Source organism: Trachemys scripta, chromosome 5 (assembly GCF_013100865.1).
Source record: "Trachemys scripta elegans isolate TJP31775 chromosome 5, CAS_Tse_1.0, whole genome shotgun sequence".
Classification (NCBI taxonomy): domain Eukaryota; kingdom Metazoa; phylum Chordata; order Testudines; family Emydidae; genus Trachemys; species Trachemys scripta.
Window position 1 is genome coordinate 109,187,272 of NC_048302.1, and position 19,388 is coordinate 109,206,659.

At 39.4% G+C, this 19,388-nt stretch overlaps 1 protein-coding gene across 8 annotated transcripts in view; it reads left to right on the forward strand.

The window, feature by feature from the left end:
• The window catches only part of LCORL (ligand dependent nuclear receptor corepressor like), a 167,416-nt gene that overhangs the window by 25,945 nt on the left and 122,083 nt on the right, over positions 1 to 19,388 (forward strand). The window contains exon 2 of one of the 8 annotated variants that reach the window (XM_034772416.1): positions 8,764 to 8,888. The exons of the other annotated variants lie outside the window; for them this stretch is intronic. Within the exon in view, the coding sequence (XP_034628307.1) occupies positions 8,885 to 8,888 (4 nt within the window). The 5' untranslated portion in view covers positions 8,764 to 8,884. The remainder of the gene's footprint in view (positions 1 to 8,763; positions 8,889 to 19,388) is intronic. 8 annotated transcript variants of the gene reach the window in all.

Genomic DNA, 19,388 nt, shown 5'->3' on the forward strand with positions numbered 1-19,388 from the left:
GTTCCTGGCTGCCGGGGAGAAGGGATTCTCTGCTTGCCTCCTGCGCTATACTCTTCCTCCTCCACAAAATCCTCATCCCTGTTGCGTGAGACTCCGCTCCCCCCGGAGTCTCCGCTAGTACTGGACAGTGGTGGGGTAGTGGTAGGGGCCACCCCTAGAATTGCATGCAGCTCATCATAGAACCAGCATATATGTGGTTCTGACCCAGAGCGACCATTTGCAACCTTTTTTTGGTAGGCTTGCCTCAGCTCCTTAACTTTCACGCGGCACTGCTGTGTGTCCCTGTCTATCATGCATGTGGAGATTTTGGCAAATATATTGACATTTCGTCTTTTTGGAACAGATTTCTGCCTGCACGGATTCTCCTTCCCATACAGTGATCAGATCCAGTACCTCCCGTTCGGTCCATGCTGGAGCTCTTGTGCGATTCTGGGACTCCATGGTCACCTATGCTGATGAGCACTGCTGATCAGCTTGCCACGCTGGCCAAACAGGAAGTTCCCGGGGCTTTTCCTGTCTACTTGGCCAGTGCATCTGAGTTGAGAGCGCTGTCCAGAGCGGTCACAATGGAACATTCTGGGATAGTTCCTGGAGGCCAATACCGTCGAATTGCATCCAAGCTACCCCAAATTCAACCCGGCGAGGTCGATTTTAGCGCTAAACCCCTTGCCGGGGAGGAGTACAAAAATCAATTTTAAGAGCCCTTTAAGTTGACAAAACAGGCTTGGTCGTGTGGATGGGTGCGTTAGAGTTAAATCGTCCTAACGCTGCTAAATTCGACCTAAACTCGTAGTGTAGACCAGGGCTTAGTGATACTGTCTAGTCCTTTTCCAGATCCTAAAATGTGCCTTGATAAGGGAAAAGCCAAGAAAATGTTCCAACTGCAGTATCTCTTTGAAGAGGGGAAAATAGCACACTGTTTCCAGCAGAAACACTTTGGAAAAGAAACAAGCTATTTATCTTTTCACATAAGAAGTAAGTAGATTTGTAGGCTATAGTCTTGAGCACAAGAATGCTTTCTTATTGCACCAACTAAGCTAATAGGCTTCTTTCCCTCCTAGCCTGGAGAAGATTTTTGAGGTTTCATAGATGTATAGTTCTCCTTGCTTCTGTGCAAGAGTTTCTAGTTTCTCTTCCCAGTCAAGCTTCCACCAAATGATAGCACCTTCCTCCAGTCCAAAACTGTCTGGGAACTCCAGTTCATTGCAGACTTCTGGGACATCAGAGTTTTGAACAAATGTGAGAGAATGGAGTAGGCTCCATTCTAGCTTCATGCTGATTTGCAGCTGCTTCTGCAGCATCATTTGAGGCAATATTATTCCATGGGCTCTCAGTCCCATGTACAACTAGCCAGCTCCACAGGAGTCCTGCACAAGTTCCAGGACCAGTAAGGGTATGTCTACCCTGCAAGCCCTTCTTCTTCTATCCACATGGAAATCAGTCTGACTCAGGACCTGGGTCCCAGAGACCCTGTTGGGGAGTAGGTCAGAGCCCAAGTCCCTCTGTGACTCGGGTCCACGCCTGGTCACTTTGAAATGTTGATGCAGGTCAAGCTGCAGACTTGAATCAGAAGGACTGTGTAGTGCAGTATGGACCCATTAGCATGGCGGTGGGACCTAGGTCCAGCTATTGTAAATTTTGGTTTACAATCTGGTGTGGATGCTAAAGTCCTACCTGGGATCCACACCTGAGTCTCTTTTGCTCTAGCATAGCAACAGTGGTCCTGTGGTGAGGCAGCTCACTCAACATGGCCTGTGGGTGCAGGCACAGCCCTGCTACCTCAAGATGAGACCCAGCTTGCTTGGTTCATGGTGAAGTGACACCACTGCAGCTCTTCTTCACATACTGAAACTCACTCTGGCAACATGTCTGGATCCTAGGCCACTCTCCATTCATAAGAAAGAGAGGCTCTTAGATCACCTTTTAAGGCCACTCTCCAGTACTAGCAGATGCCTGCCTAGCCCTTGCCCATAAACAATTAATAATCTATCCTTGATTTCCTTATGTAGCAAGCCTTAAGACCGGGTTCGGACCCAGGTATACAGAACCCTCTTGTACAGGGACACTCGACTTTTGTTAGTGCCCAGTCTGCATCAAGATCATGGTCACTGAGCGCTTCCAAGGTGAAAGCAGCATCAAGACCCTGGTCTCCAACACTCTCTCTCTAAGAGTAAGACCTATAACTGTGCCAGGAGTATTGAGATCTTCCTATTGAGACTAAGGAGAGGGACAAGAGCAGCAGAGCGGAGCGTTCTTCTTCAAAGAAGGTTCAGTCTCCAGAGACCTCAGGCCGGGCATGGGAGGAGAGCTGTTGAGGCTCTGAGTACTTCTCGTATGATGAAGCACTGTACCACTTAATTTAAGTCCTATACCTAAGTGGTAAGCTCCTTGGCATATTGCATACTACTTTAGCCTGGGTAGCCCTCCTGATTTAATGATCATCTTGAGCCAACTAAGACCACCTGGCAAACTAGAACAGCAACCCTACATGCAAGCATGCTGACTTTAATAATAATAATTAATAAAAAACCAACCCAAACCAAAAAACCCTATCAGTTCCAAATTCTCTGGTTGTGAACACAGTTAATGAAAGGGGGAGATAGCATTCAAAAAGCTATCCTATATAACAAGGACCAGAAACATCTGGACCTTTTTTGTTTGTAAAAGCTACTCTTCAACATTGGAGTTCAGGATACCAAGTCACCAAGCACAGATGTTGAAGTGTGGCTGCCTGAACTAGAGAAGTTTCATGATTTTTAGTGATCATTTACCACGGGAGCATCAAGATTGGTTTAGTGCCATAATAACATAGGATCAGCTGTTGGCAAAGACTTCTTTGCAGGCTTCACTTGATGCGGTCAGCATTGCAGCCAGGTTTGTTTCCACTGCAGTAGTGATAAGATGAGCATCCTGGTTCAGTTGTCTGGTTTCTCATGGGAGGTACAATCAAACATTGAGGACTTACTATTTAATGGCCACAAGCTCTTCCTGGACTCCACAGATGACTCTCTTCATACCCTGAAGGACTGTAGGGCTACACTTGCATTTTTGGGGATATAAGTGCCTGAAAATAAAATTAAAAGTTTAGCATGTGTCAATTGGCAAAAAGATCCCATCCTGCTCAATTTTCCACTTTCTGTAAGCGATCTGAACTGCTGGGTTAGAAGCTTCATTTTAGAAAACTTCATCCTAGCTATAAACATCTTCCAAACACCAGTTTTGGTCAAGAGTCTAAACCACCCAATAGTCTGTTTCTTGTCTACGCTATACCACCCCTCTTCCTCAGTTTGGACACCGCCTCTTTCTATTCCGACAGGCATGGGAGGCTATAACATCAAACAAATAGGTATTGGAGTCCCTTTCATCTGGTTAAACAATCCAATTTACCTCCATCCCGCTCTGCCACCCCATTCCCCGTCCCTCTTCAGTGACCCCTCTCACAGTCAATTGCTGAGACAGGAGATCACATTGCCCCTAAGTCTAGAGGCCATAGAACCAGTTCCACTTCAACCGAAAGGAAAAGGGTTTTATTCAAGGTATTTTCTGATACCCAAGTAAAATGCGGATTGGAGTTCAATACTAGGTCTCTCAGACAATTGAACAAAAATGTTGGCCACCTGAAATTCTGGATGATTTCTCTAGCAGAGAATTCTCTCCCTGGAGTCCAGGATTGGTTTTAAACTCTCCAATCTCAAAGATGCCTACGTCCATATAGCAATTCACCCCTCTCGCAGAAGATTTTTCTCTCACATTCTATCACAACCACTACCAGTACCAGGCCCTACCCTTTAGCCTTTCTTCTACCTCAAGGGTTTTCTCAAAAATCATGTGAGAGGTGGGCAGCTATAACTATCATCTAGGAACAACAGTCTTTCCATATGTTGATGACCGGCTTCTCAATGGATGGCCTTATCAGGAGGTGCTGTTGGCAGTTCAAATGAGAATTTCACTATTCCGCAGTTTAGGCCTACAAATAAATATTGAGAAATTGGCATTGACTTCAGCAAATACTTTTTAAAGGAGTATTTCTGGATTCAGTGACAGACAACACTTATCTCCCTCCCAACAGGTTCCTCACTCTAAAGAACCTTATTCAAAGAATACAGCTCAGTCGTCAAGCTCCAGCAAGGACGTGTCTGCAATTTCTGAGCAATGTGGCAGCTTTCATGTTTAACATATGCTCAAACTCTGTTCACTATTTTTTTAACATCATCTTAATAAAACTTTTAAATCTGTTAAAATGCCATTTTACATCTCTGACTCCAGAGATGGCTCTGGAGAGTTTATGTATCCAACTAGCACAGTCTCAACAAATAGGTGCACTCAGTTGGTTCCTACAGTCACTCACGGTGTGGAAGGATCCTTCCAAGGTTTGTTCAGGAATCCTCTTTATCCAAAATTCTTCTATGGTCATAACATCAGATGCTTCCCTCTGGGGACAAGGAGCACATTTAGGGTCTCTCACAGTCCAAGGCAAAAGGTTGCAACAAGAACGGCTCTTATGTCAGCCTGCTGGATTTCAGGGTGTTGGTCAGAAATGTCTGCCTCCACTTTCTTCCTCTAATCAAAAACAAGTCAATCAAGATCATACAAACTGTTAAAATACATGACAGATAACAGTTGTCAGGGAGGAGTACATTTTCCCCCTTGCTCTGCACCGAAGTGATAAACCTCAGGAATTGACACATAGTTAACCAGATAATCATCTTGGCTTCTTCTTGGGTATGCTGTATATCCTTGCAGATGATCTCAGCAGAATTTTTCCCTTAAATTACAAATGAGTTGGACTCTGAGTCCTCAACAAAATATTCCTAGCTTGGGGGGAGGCTTCCAGAGGTTGACCTTTTCACCACTGCAGCCAACACAAAGTGCAGAAAATTCTGTTCCAGAGGAGGACTCTATTCCCAATCTTTTGGAGACGCTTTTCTCATTACAAGGGTCTTTTTTTTTTTTTTTTTTTACATGTATCCACCAACTCCATTGCTTTTAAATGTTCTCAACAAGGTCAAGCTGGATCAAGCCAGGGTCATTTTGATTGTAGCAACTTAATCAAGACAAGTTTGGCTTCCTTACCTCATTAGACTGACCTCTTGCTTTCTCTGGTGACTCCTGATCAATTCTTGACTGTCTCAGAATGCAGCTTCAATTATGTCGCCTCAATGGTTTTCAGGACTAGATGCATCCTGTCATTGGGAGTACAACTTATGTTGTTCAATAACAGGAAGGAATCCACAAGACATGCTTACCTCCACAAATGGAGACTATATCATCTTTGTAACTGCAGTCCTTTTTCACCTGTCCAGTCATCTCTTTCCACCGTCTTGGATTAGCTGTTGGAATTGAAAGCATGGTTGGATATGTGTCTCTGTTTCTCTCTCTGTCTCAGTTCCATGAAGGTTCACTTAGAGACACTCACCAATAGGTTTCTCATTTGTCCCATATCTGACCAGAGCGAGATTTCTGAATGGTCTTACAAATCTTTTTCTTCAAATTTAGAGATTCTGCTACATTTTGGGATCTCGCCCTTGTTTTTAACTGTCTCATAAAACAGCCCTTTTGAGCCACTAGCTGTGTGCTCTGTTACATTTGTCCATGAAGATGGCCTTTTTGGTGGCCATGACTTCTATGCAAAGGGTTGGAGAGATGGGGGCTCTAATAGTGGTCCCTTACCTTCTCCTTGGAGAACAAAGTAAGTGATTATGACCCATCCAAAACTTACTGAAGACTTTTTCTGAATTTCATATTAGCCAGACTATGCACCTTCCAGTTTTCCTTTGTGAGCTGCATCAGTCTACTCAAGAAGCTACCTTCCATACACTCTGATAAGAGGGCATTGGCCTTTGACTTGAATAGAACCAGACCATTCAGGAAGTCTTCTAGACTGTTTTTGTTTCTATTGTGGCTAGGTCTAGGGGATCTACTATCTCCATTCAGAGACTTTTACAATGGATCTCTGGATGTATTACCTGTTATGGTTTGATATTCAGTTTCTCCTGCAAGTGACTGCACATTCTACTAGATGACTGTCTGTCTGTAGCCATACTAAAGGACATGCCAGTTGCTGATTGCTAGATTGGATGCTTGACTATGTTCTGAGCCTCCTGCCATCTTAAGGGGGTTACTGCTAGGGAGTCACCTGAAGTGGAGCACTCACAAGGACACTACTCTAAGAAGTAGAGGCCACTTAACTTGCAAAATAACTGGAGTTCTTTGAGATGTGCGTCTCTGTGCATGCTCCATTACCCATCCTCCTTCCTGTCTGCTTCAGAGTTTCCTTTGGGACTTTGTGGTAGAGAAGGAACCGAGGGTGATTTGTCTGCACAGCCCTATATAGATTTGATATGGGATATGAGACTATGCAGAGTGTGTGGGGGGGCCAAATGGGCATTGCTACCAAAAATCTCTAATCAAAGTCTCAGGCTGCATGCGTACCTGGATTGGAACACCCACAAGGACATACATCTCAAAATTCCAGTTACTGCACGAGGTGAGTAATCTCTTTTTAAAAAGTGCTTAAATGATTGGATAGATGTGATGTGCATAATAAATGCACCTCATATATTTACAAATTTCTCACAAGTTGTCTTCCCCAGTATGAAAATATGGGCATAGTACACCCTGTGTACTATAACATTATAATTCATACCAAAATTATGTGTGTGGGCTGGCCCAGGCCATGCTGTGCCTCCCTGAATGTTCCTCTGCGCCCCCTAAGGGGGCGTGCTCCACACTTTGGGGACCTTTTGCTTTAAATGTTCTGCTGGATCTACCTGTTTTCAAACATAGCGGGGGGGAAAACAAATGCATTTATAAAATGAAATGTCCTAAATTTCAGTATCATGTCTCCTACAAGAGTAATATAAAAACAGAGTCATAAAACAGGCCAAAAAACAGGGAGGAGGGAATATAGAGCTTACCTATTAAATGGGGAAAGCAAGTTTCAGACTGTCAGAACTTGGGTAGATAAGAATTCCTTACTTGGCATGAAAGGTTTTCCCAGGTAATTGTTTTATCAGGGTTATCAATCTTAGGACAGGGCATTGATAATTTTATTTTTCTAGTTTAAATTATTTATTAGACTATACGAATGAATATTACCTAAAAATATTTAGCAGACTGATGATAATTTTGTAGTAATATACTTGGTTTTGATTTTTAAATGATTGAAATAAAATGCAAAAAAACCTCAATCTAAAGCTGCATGCTATGGCCTTGGCTATTTCAAATAGAAACTTCTGAATTTGGGATTTCCCCTTCTTTATTTAGCAGGAAGAATTGCATGTGTGTTTGGGAATTCCCCTTCTTTTTCCAAAATCAGAAGTTAGTTCAGCAATTGACCTCAAAAAACAAACTGTCTAGGTCAGTACTTTCTTGATCTGGCTGGCTGGAGTGTAGTTGCTGTAACTGAACTCCAAGTTAAAATATTTCAACATGAGCAAAGGTGGAAGGCCACTTGACCCAATTCATGGTTATTTTGAGAAAGTTCATGAAGATGACAGAGTCTTTGATGCAAAAACTGCAAAGAAACAGTGGGAAGGCAGACCATATGAGGAAACATTGTTTTTTTGCCGCTGCAATTTGTAAAAAGACATACACACAACTGCTGCTGTTGGCTAAATATACAGAAGTATTAGAATCGGACTCTGAGGATGAAGGTACTGTTAAAACTGCATAGCCTTTGTCAAATGCATCAAATGAAAGCAGACTCAGGTTGGCCAGAGACAACAAGGAGGCAGTATGTTTTTTCAGCCACAAATGGATAGGTTCGTAACAAAAACTCCAGCACTGAAACACAATTTTCAAACAAAAATTGCAAAAAAATTTTTATGGCTGTAATAGTGTCTTTTAGGTTATTGCAATTACAACTTTTCAGGCAATGATCAGCTACCTAAAGCCAAGCTACAAAGCACCCAGTCAGATGAACTGTTAGATACAGTTACTGGTGGCTTGAGGGTGGAAGCATGCAACAGATCACATGGAAAAGTGTTAATACAAGATGAGAAAAAGGTGCGAAGTATGAGAAGTGATTTGGAACAAGATGACAACACATTGGTTACATATGGATGTGTATCACATTGGCTAAATCTAGTTGGACAAGACCTTATCCCAAGTGGTTTGATAAAACGTAGATTTACAAAAGTGTTTTTGTAATCCCCATCAGCCTGGAGCCTGGTTAAAAGAATGCCAATGATCTGTAAACCCCCAAATCCTTGGTGACACACAATGCAACAGTTAAATAATATGCCCCGAAACAATGTTAAAAATCGGCTGCATTATTTTAGGATTGTGAGTGATCTTGAGACAGAACTTGAAGATGGTGTTCTGTATAATTAATAATCAAGGGATTTTTCTGAGAAGCAAAAAAAAATTGATCAGAGTGCTGCTTTACCGTGTTATATTGGGGTAGAGGTATATATGCTAGTAGCGTGCCCACTGCAGTTTTGTTTTATTTGTACAATCCTAAATTAATATCCAAATCTACTGACTTATGTAACCACAAGTTTTATATGTAACTAAAAATAAGTGTAATGTGCTGTGCACTAATGAACTTGTTTGTAAAATGGAAAATGCCTTAAACTGGGACAAACTAGTTTTTCTCTGTTAAATTCTATGCCATCCCTACAAAACTCCTGTTGACATAGTGAGTGCACAAGGAATGGAAGCTCAGGTCCCAAAGAATTATTCATAGAGCCTCAAGGTCCTCTTCCCCTGTTGGGATAGAGAGGCCATAACTTTTTCTAAAAATCCTTTTCTTCATTGTAGTAAAAAATAGGTATTGGATGTGGACATCATCCCTGCCCCAGAAGGCTCTCAGTCAATGAAGATATTGGAATAGAAGAGTGATACGAAATGGGATGCACCAGAAACTGATAAATGAGCAGTGATGAGTATGTATTTTGTCTATTTGTAAGCTTAGCGTGATTATACATGTACTGTTTAGTGAGCTATAATCTCTACTCTGGATCAGATAAGAATAAAAACACAAGCTTCAGAAGAGTCCATAAGAATATCAGACTTTAAAAAAGTATAACGTTGAATACAAATCTTTGGAATGCAAACCCTTATTTTTTAGTCTCTACCATCTTCTCTCCCTCTTCCTCCCCTCGCCCCCCTCCCCCCCAAAAAAATTTAAGCTGCAGCAGACTAGTGTAGGGACAGATTTATATAGGCTTCCTAGTTGATCCATGGCGACACCAGGTGTTCCTTTAGAGGGCTGCTATGCCTCTGTCTCTTTAGGGATGTTCTTCCCTAGGTGTATGCTATAGTCCAGAACTAGATCTTTCAAACTGTCAGTTTTATCTTTTCACAATTTTACATTCAAGATCCCTTTGACTTTCATACGGGGCTTTCCTCCTGACAGTTTGTATTCGCACGTTTTTGGGCGTGCTGACACAGACTTCATGATGTGTTGCTCTGGTGGGATGTCACTTGTGAGGTCTCCTAAATAATTCTCAAGAGGGTGATTCCAATCTTCCTCCTGTCTCACAAATATCACTGAGTCCGTGTCATGATATGGACAACACTCTTGCAACTTCCCTTGTTGGTGTTATAATTCTAAGCATGCATAAGCCACGATGAAACAGGCTATAAACGATGTATATATTGCCAAAGACTGTGTGGCATTCTTTCATATACTTCCAAGATAGGTTGTTTCATCATTTATAAACTTGTAGGATGAAACCTCGTAAGTTGGGCACAATAGATTCTGAAAGAGTTCATCGTGATCTCTAACAATGCTGGCATTGAGTAACTCAAAGTGTTGTAACCAATACAGAGGAATTCTGTCTTAGACCTTGTCCTAACAACTAGAGAGAAACTTATCACAGAGCTAAAAACTAATGGTGGTGGCTTAGTACAAGTGGTCATGACTTTTTTACATTTATAAATATGCAAACAAAATAGAGTCCAACCCAGTATCATATTTACTTGGTGCTTTTATACGGCCAATTTCACAAAGCTGAAAACAATTGAGCCAAATCAGCTGGGAGGAAGAATTGAATCAGAAAAATGTCAGTAAGTTCTTAAATGATTCTCAGTTACTAGATGCCCCAAAAGTCATAGGCCCACTAACTGAGGAAGAAGATTATGCTGAATAAAAAACCAACCTGGTTTAGAGGGAAGTGAAGGCAGCTGTAAAATGAATATTTACATATGAATGGAAGAAAGGGAAAGTTGATAGTCATGCATATACATCAGAAGTTGGGAAGTACAGAAAATTGATAAGGGAAGCCAAGGAACACAAGGAAAAATCTATGGCCCCAGCAGAGTTAGGGATAGTAAGGAGTTTTTAAATATATTGGGAACAAAAAGAAATCTGACAGTGGTCCATTGTGAGGTGGAAATGGTAGGATCATCAATAATAATGCTGAAAAGGCTTGAGTTTTCGATAAATATTTAGTCTGTATTTGAGTGAAAAAGCAGATGATACAGTCTCAGCGTATGGTGATAACACACTTTTACCATTCCGTTTATATCACTAGAAGATGTCAAACAGACGTCTAACTTTAGTAGCTTCTAAGTCAGTAGATCCAGATAACTTGCATCCAAGAATTTTAGAAAAGGTGGCTTAGGAGCTGCTGGACTGTTGATGTTGATTTTCAGTATGTCTTGGAGCACTGAGGAAGTTCAAGAAAACTGCAAGAAAGCTAATGTTTGTGTGAATTTTTAACAGGATGATGACCTGGGTAATTATAGGCCTGTCACCCAGGCAAGAAAATGGAGAAGCTGATATGGAACTTAATTACATTACCCTCCTTTAGTTCACTAGTAATCAATGGAAATCAACATGGTTTTATGGAAAATAGATCTTGTCAAACTAACTTGATCTGTCTCTCTCTTTGAGGAGATTACAAGTTCGATTTATAAAGGTAATAGTGTTGGATGTAATATACCTAGACTTCTGTAAGGCTTTTGACTTGGTGCTGCAGGACATTTTTATTGAAAAAAGGAAAACGATATAAAATTAACACGGCACACATTAAATGGATTAAAAACTGGCTTACTGATAGGTCTCAAAATGTAACTAAGTGAGAAATCATTTCTGAATAATCTGTTCCAGTGAAGTCCCACAGGATTTGGTACTTGGCCTTGTGCTGTTTAACATATCTATCAGTGACCTGGATGAAAACATAAAATCATCACTGAAAGTTTGCAAATGACCTAAAAATTGGGGAAGTGGTAAATAACAAAGGGGGCAGGTCACTGATTCAAAGCTCTCTAGATCGCTTGATAAACTGTATGCAGGCAAACAATATCTGTTTTAATATGGCTAAATATAATTGTATACATCTAGGAACAAGGAATGTAAGCCATACTTATAGAATGGGGGACTCTATCCTGGGAAGCAACGACTGAAAAAGATTTTGATGTAATTGTGGATAATCATCTGAACATGAGTTCCTACTGCAGTGCTTTGGCCAGAAGAGCTAATTTAGTCCTGGGATGTATAAATCGGAAACTCTAATGTAGAAGTAATGAGATTATTCTTTTATCTCTATTTGGTGGTGGTGTAACCATTGCTGAAATACTGTGTCCAGTCCAGGTGCCTGCAATTCAAGAAGGATGTTGATAGATTGGAGAGGGTTCAGAGAAGAATCATGAGAATGATTAAATGATTAGAAATTATACTTATAGTTATAAACTGAGCTCCTTCGATCTATTTAGTTTAGCAAAGAGAAGATTATGGGGTGACTTGATTTGTTTCCCCACATAGATATTTTAGACTAATGTTTAACAATGGGTTCTTCATTCTAGCAGAGAAAGGTATAGCATGATCCAATGGCTGGAAGTTGAAGCTAGACAAATTCAGACTGGAAATAAGGGGTATATTTTTAACAGTGAGAGTAATTAACCACTGGAACAATTTACCATGAATCATGGTGGATTCTCCATCACTGATATTTTTAAATCAAGATTGGATGTTTTCTAAAAGAGATGATCTAGGAATTATTTTGGGAAAGTTATATAGCAGAGACCAAAGGAAGAGGTCATACTAGATTTATCACAATTGTCACTTCTGGCTTTAGAATCTATTGCCTATAACTTTTCGGGTGCTGTCTGTTTATCCCCCAAATACTGAGCCCTCTTTTGTTTCTCCAGCAATTGTTGTACAAGCCTCTTCTTATCCCAACACCACCCCCTCTCAAACCCTATGCAGTCCCTTTTGTATTCAAACCCCTTTTACATCTTTGTTTGCACAACTTTATATTCACACCTAGTCACCTTTTGTTTTGAGCTACAGGTTAACCCCTAAAAAATATGCACATTTTAAAGGCCTTTACCATCTGGAAATCCGGTGTTGCAACCCCTAAGACAAAACCACCTATCCCTTTCTCTTCAAAGAATCCTAGTATTCGCAGAGAGCTTTAACAAATTTGTTTACAGTATTTACAAAAAACTTAACTCTATAATCTTTCTCACCAAAAAATCCACCACATGTCTATGTATTTGCTTGAAAACAAAACCAGTTAAACAACCAAACAAATGATCAGAATATATTTACTAAGGTTCAACTTTATCAGCTGTTGACGCTGGAGAATTTCCCTTTACTGATGTATTTTTTTTTTTTTTTCTTTTGAGCTTGTTTGTGTCATGGTCTAAGGGTCTCTCTTGATTTGACCGTCCTGTGGATGACCATTTTTATTACAAAACCTGTAAAACTGTCTTATAAAATAAAATATCAATTAGGCTGTTTTTCTACTATTTAAAACTATATTAAAAACAATGCTTTACAAATGCCGTTTTAGACAAGCCTGTGCTCCTTTTTTTCTCCCTGTGTTTCTCCAGCCACAGACAAACATTTTTTTAATATTTGCATGTTTTTTATAATGGGGAAATGTGCTAACACCATTCTACATGTTCTTCCCTCCCTTCAGATAGAGGAGAAACTTCCTTATTTTACACATTGATCTCCTTTTCTGGGAAGTACTGATTTCCTGGGACATGCATAAAAACCTTTTTTTCTACAGGATTAAGGTATTACATGTATAGCTACAATACATATACCAACTTTTTAACCCATCTCAAAACAGGCACATACATATAATAAATCTTGGATAGAGTAAAAAAAACCCAGTATGTTAACACCCAAAAACAAACCATTTGTAACAAAATACTTTTAAAAACCACAAACCTATGTATACCCTTTTCTGGGGGCAAACACATGTTTTGCCATAGAAAAAAATGACATTGCATATGCACCTAAACCACAAATAACAATGTAAGTATTAAAACTAACTTTAAAAACACACCTTTTTAAAAAACAAATTTCTAAAACTTTGCTTTTAAACACACATCTTCCAACTCAGAGTAAAGTTGTGCTGGCATATGGTTCTTCTGTTTTCCCACACAAGTACTTTGGCCTTTTGGTTAAAGAGCAAGCAGAGTTTTAGTTTGTATTATTCCCCAGATGCGCAAATCCCTATACAACCTGTTTTAAATACCAGGTTTTTTTAAAACTGTTAAACACAGGCATAGTAAAAATGGAATTTTATCTGGCCCTTCCACATTACGGCTTAAAGTTCTTGGTTCTATAGTAAATAGCTCCCTCTGCAATAAAGATGTATCATGATTAGTAAGAAAGGTATAGACAGAGGGGAAAAGTAGGTAGATATACAGAGTTATAAAGTAACCACACCATTGTAAGCTTGCAGACCAGGTACCAGCTTGTGTCCCTAGGCCTTAATGAATATTGACAAATGGATAGCTGGAACCAGCCTGGCTCACCTGTGTGTTAACATTGTTAAAATGAAGTTGAGTTGATAAGAATGTGATTAATGTTTAGAGTTGAGTTTAGGACTATTGATTAATCGCAGTTAACTTATGCAATTAACTCAAAAAATTAATCGCAATTAAAAAAATTCCCAATTAATCGCAGTTTTAATTGCACTGTTAAACAATAGAATACCAATTAACATTTATTAAATATTTAGGATGGTTTTTCTACGTTTTCAAATATATTGATTTCAATTACAACACAGAATAAAAGTGTACCGTGCTAATTATCTTTTATCATTTGTACAATAAAAAGTATTTTTCAATTTACCTAATACGAGCACTGTAGTGCAATCTCTTTATCATGAAAGCACAACTTAGAGATTTTTATTGTTACATAACTGCTCAAAAAACAAAAAGGGTACAACTTTATAACCTACAAGTTCACTCAATCCTGCTTCTTATTCTGCCAGTCGCTAAGAGAAACAAGTTTGTTTACATTTATGGGAGATAATGCTGCTCTCTTCTTATTTACAGTGTCACCTGAAAGTGAGAATAGACATTCACATGACACTTTTGTAGCCCACATTGCAAGGTATTTATGTGCCAGATAAGCTAAACATTCATATGCCCCTTCCAGAGGACATGCTTCCATGCTGATGAAGCTCGTTTATATTTAAAAAAAAAAAAAAAAAGCGTGAATTAAATTTGTGACTGAACTCCTTGGGGGAGAATTGTATGTCTCCTGGTCTGTGTTTTACTTGCGTTCTGCCATATATTTTGTTTTGACAGTCTTGGATGATGACCCATCATATGTTTATTTTAAGAACACTTTCACAGCATGTTTGACAAAACACAAAGAGGATACCAATGTGAGATTTCTAAAGATAGCTACAGCACTCGCCCCAAGGTTTAAGAATCTGAAGTGCCTTCCAAAATCTGAGAAGGATGGGGTCTGCAGCATGCTTTTGGATTTCTTAAAAGAGAAACACTTTGATGCCGAAACTACAGAACCTGAACCACCAAAAAAGAAAATTAACCGTTGGCACCTGACTCAGATGATGAAAATGAACATGCGTCGATCTACACTCCTTTGGATCATTATCGATCTGAACCCGTCATCAGCGTGGACGCATGTCCTCTGGAATGGTGGTTGAAGCATGAAGTGACATGAATCTTTAGCGCATTTGGCATGTAAATATCTTCCGATGCTGGCTACAACAGTGCCATGAGAATGTCTGTTCTCACTTTCAGGTGACATTGTGAACTAGAAGCGGGCAGCATTATCTTCTGCAAATGTAAACCAACTTGTTTGTCTAAGCAATTGGCTGAACAAGAAGTAGGACTGAGTGGATTTGTAGGCTCTAAAGTTTTACATTTTTATTTTTGAATGCAGTTTTTGTACCTAATTCTACATTTGTAAGTTCAACTTTCATGATGGAGATTACACTACAGTACTTGAATTACGTGAATTGAAAAAAAAATTATTTTTATAGTGCCGTTATTTAATAATAGTGAGCACTGTACACTTTGTATTCTGCTATAATTGAAATCAATAAATTTGAAAATGTGGAAAACATCCAAAAATATTTATATAAATGGTATTCTATTGTTTAACAGTGTGCTGAATCTTGATTTAATTTTTTTTGATAGCTTGACAGTCCTCGTTGAAATGCTTGTAGGGGTGCTGCATACATTGAGCTCTCTTATAACATCTGTAGCCCAGCGTATAAAATTATATTAAGTGTTGTTGATGTTGTAAACGTGTTTCGTGAGTTATGCAAAGTGCTGGTCCTACACAGAAATAGGCCCATTGAAACCAAATGAGCCATTGTGAAACATGAAAGGGCAAAGACTTTGATTGCACCCCTGCCACACACACCTTTGAAGAGGAGACAGGCACCGACACTTGTTCCATAAGTTTGAACTCTGGGGGAAAGAATAAAAATCCCTGTATCACTGTGCTACTTGGAATTTGGAGAGGACCATATTTGTAAGCATAAGCAATGGATCCTCAAGCTGCCCTGAGGTTGGCATCCACGTTTGTGAGCCACTGCAGACAGTTTGACAACCCTATCTTGCAGTCCAGCAGCATCAACCCTGTCTAAAGGTGCTTTCTGTTGTAAAAAGACTATCTGATGGTCTCTCCAAAAACCTCATTTTATATCATCATTCTACTTCTTTTCAATCAAAACTTCATTGTCTGTTAATACATTGTTTTGATCACTATCACTCTTAACTGATAGATGTGTAATATATGTATTCCTCCCGGAACATTCCCTTTTGGTGGTCTCTGGATAAAAACTGTCTTTTTAGTTAAGTTTTAGTTAAAATAGAAAAATATATTTCAATTAAAAACAGAGCACTGTAAATACTTTTTAAACAGTAAATAAACATACACAGCAATTCTTACTGTTACTGAATCCCCTATTCTTAACTATTTACCTTGCAGCTGCCCATGAATTTTAGTTTTAAACATTTCTTTTGTGCTTTAAGTTGTGTTTTTTTTTTTTAAACATAAAAGTGGAACTAGCACCCATATTCTTACAGCATTAAATAGTAAAGAGAGCCCAAATACCTGCAGCTTTTAGTTATGTGATAGGGAGGAGTTTGTTCTTGCAGCATACTCTTATTTTATAAATATGGTGGAAGTTTGTGTCTCCCTCTACCATTTCAGTTATGGAGTAGGCCTAGGGATTGCTTTTGAAAATAAACTATATATTTTTTTAACTTGTCATTACTTTGTTTTAGTTGCCAGAGAGTTTGATCTAAGGTTTTTGTAAAAATGCCAAAGGTTTATTAAACCCCTGTCAGTTGTTCCCACCTTGATTGCCCAAACCTGGATATTCATTAAAACTGTTTATGGATCCTTTTGCAAATTGTAACATCTTACTCTGCTGTAACATTAAGGACTTGGTATCTGTTTACACAATTGCTGAAGGCTGTAGATCCACCCAAGCAATTTCAAAGAACAGATTGATTAAGCCAGGAATTCCAGGGCATATTGATGGATGTTTTGTCAACTGTATCATTATCAAGAACATGATTTGAGAGAGAGAGCTATATCCTCTGAAATCTAAATCATGCAGTTACAATGTTACTGGCCTGGTGTGTCTATAACACAACTTCCACAGTCTTCAGAAAGCTTCTTCCTAAGGCAATGATTAAGGACAACATAAACACACATGACTCTTTTATGCTCACGTGGTACAGGCTCAGCTAGCTCTATGTCAAGTGCTCTCTTTAATCCATATAGCCATTGTCCTCTTGAACAATTTGTCTTGGTGCTGAGCAAAACCAAATTGTGCTTGATTCATCTTCACTCTCTGATGCAACATTGTCCAGGGCTTCCGAGTCCTCTAGAAAGGTGTTGTCAAGCTCTCTGCCCTGGAAGTAATACACCAGAGGAAAGGGTATTGTGGGGAAAGAGGGTGAGGTCAAAATAGACCTTTACACTGAAGTGGTGTGGTATATCTAAAAGATTTCATAAAATCAAATGGGGGGGGGGGAAAAGGGGGGTGGGGGGCACAAAGTTAAATTTTTGTGAATGGGGGTCGTGATTTGTGTGGGTGGGGTAAAAAAAAAAAAAAAAAAATATATATATATATATATATATATATATATATATATACTCTCTCTCTCTCTCTCTCTCTAGTAGGGCTTTATTACTAGCCTTTGGCTTAAGAAAAAAACACCAAGTACTCAAAGTTGAAAGAGATCAAAGCAGCAAAGTCTAATAAACTTAGTTTAGTGACGTTAAGGTTTCACCAAAATCCATCCCATCCAGCCATCCCCTTGGAAGCGTGGAAAAAACAAGGGAAAAGTCTCCAGTAGTTGTGGCTGTTTTTATATCCTCTTCAATACTGATAGCATAGTGCATAGGTATTCACTTCTATATCCAATGTACACTGAAACAAGTATCCCACTTTATCCAATTCTTTAACACAAAATCTTGATGTTGACCTCCTACTTCTTGTATCAGTTTATTGATGCATCTGTTTCATAGTTCATTTCTTTTGTTATTTTGCTTCAGCCCTGCTGAAATTAACATTTTGTGACTGAGTTTGGTGAAGTAAATGCCTTTTGGAGTTTATGATCAGCAGCATTGAAGATGAAGTGAAAATGACAAGGAATACTGGAAATTCTTTCCTGAACTTGTTTCCACACTTTCAAATGTCTGGATAGATTTGGAGGAGAGAGTTGTCCTGATTTCAGCCTTAACCGAAAATATGTTGGTAGTTTTCTTCTTTGTGAGGAAGATTGGTGTACTACAGGGTGTATCTCTCCAGGGACAGAGCAGAGAGCTGGAGAGTGAGAAACAGCATTGCTGAGGCTTGCTTGCTGTGTTGACTGTTCTGTGTGATGTGAGAGGTCTCAACATACCTTGAGAGGGTCTCTCTCTCTAACATTTAATCACCAATGAAAAATCAGTGAAGTAAATACGCTATGGGTAGACCATTGTTTAGCAATGATAACAGAACCTGTCAACTGAAGAGAAGTAGTAGTTTGCATGGTTGCTTGTTTCCTGAAACATGCCCTAATCAATCCCGTATTTCCAAAAAATGAGTTTGGCTAACAGCAGCTGCAGCAGCATTATCCGTACTTGCATTCCATGTTTCTCAGTGTAAAGCATAGCTCTCCACCTGTCAGTGAGTAACACCCGCAGTCAAAAGTATGACAAATGCTTTACATGTAATTTTTTCTATTAATAGATTACAAGACAGGCCCATCATGATCATCTAGTCTGACCTGCACGTTGCAGGCCACAGAACCTTGCTCACCTCCTTCTGTAGTAAACCCATAACCTCTGGATGAGTTACTAAAGTCCTCAAATCAAATCATGACGTAAAGACTTCAAGTTACAGATAATCCACCATTTACATTAGTTAAAACCTGCAAGCGACCCCTGCTCCATGCTGCACAGGAAGGTGAATCTGCCAATCTGACTTGGGGGGAAATTCCTTTCCAACCCCAAATATGGCAATGAGTTAGACCCTGAGCATGTGGGCAAGACCCAGCAGCCAGACACCTTGGAAAGAATTCTCTGTAGTAACTCAGAGCCCTCCCCATCTAGTGTCCCATGACTGGCCACTAGAGATGTTTGCAACTAGCAGTTGCAGATTGGCTATGTGCCATAGTAGGCAGTCTCATCATACCATTCCCTCCATAAATTTATCAATCTCAGTCTGAAGCCAGTTAGGATTTTTTTTCCCCTTAGAAGGCTGTTCTAGAATGTCACTCCTCTAGTTTCAAACCTAAACTTGTTTGATGGCCTGTTTGTATCCATTTGTTCTTGTGTCAAGATTGGCGTGTAACTTAAATACCAGAAAGGGGGAGGAGTTATTTATCCTGGTATTTATCCCTCTGATAGTTTCATTCATACAGTTACTCCTGTATTTAGCCTAACGACAGGGTTTAGGACGTTATAATGTAACAGCCATCTGTTTCCTACCACAGTACATGACTCTGGCTCTTTAAACCTCAATATGTAGGATCATGGTGTCAACATAATTTATAATTTACCATTATACTTTGTCATCAGTAATTATGTCAGCTTTGACCAGCAACAACAAAATGTTGATGTTAAATACAGTAACTTTTAAAATCTTTTGCTATATATTTTGTATAGTTATTTCTTTTAACATTCTTCCAGCCTACTCATAGCAAAGAATCAT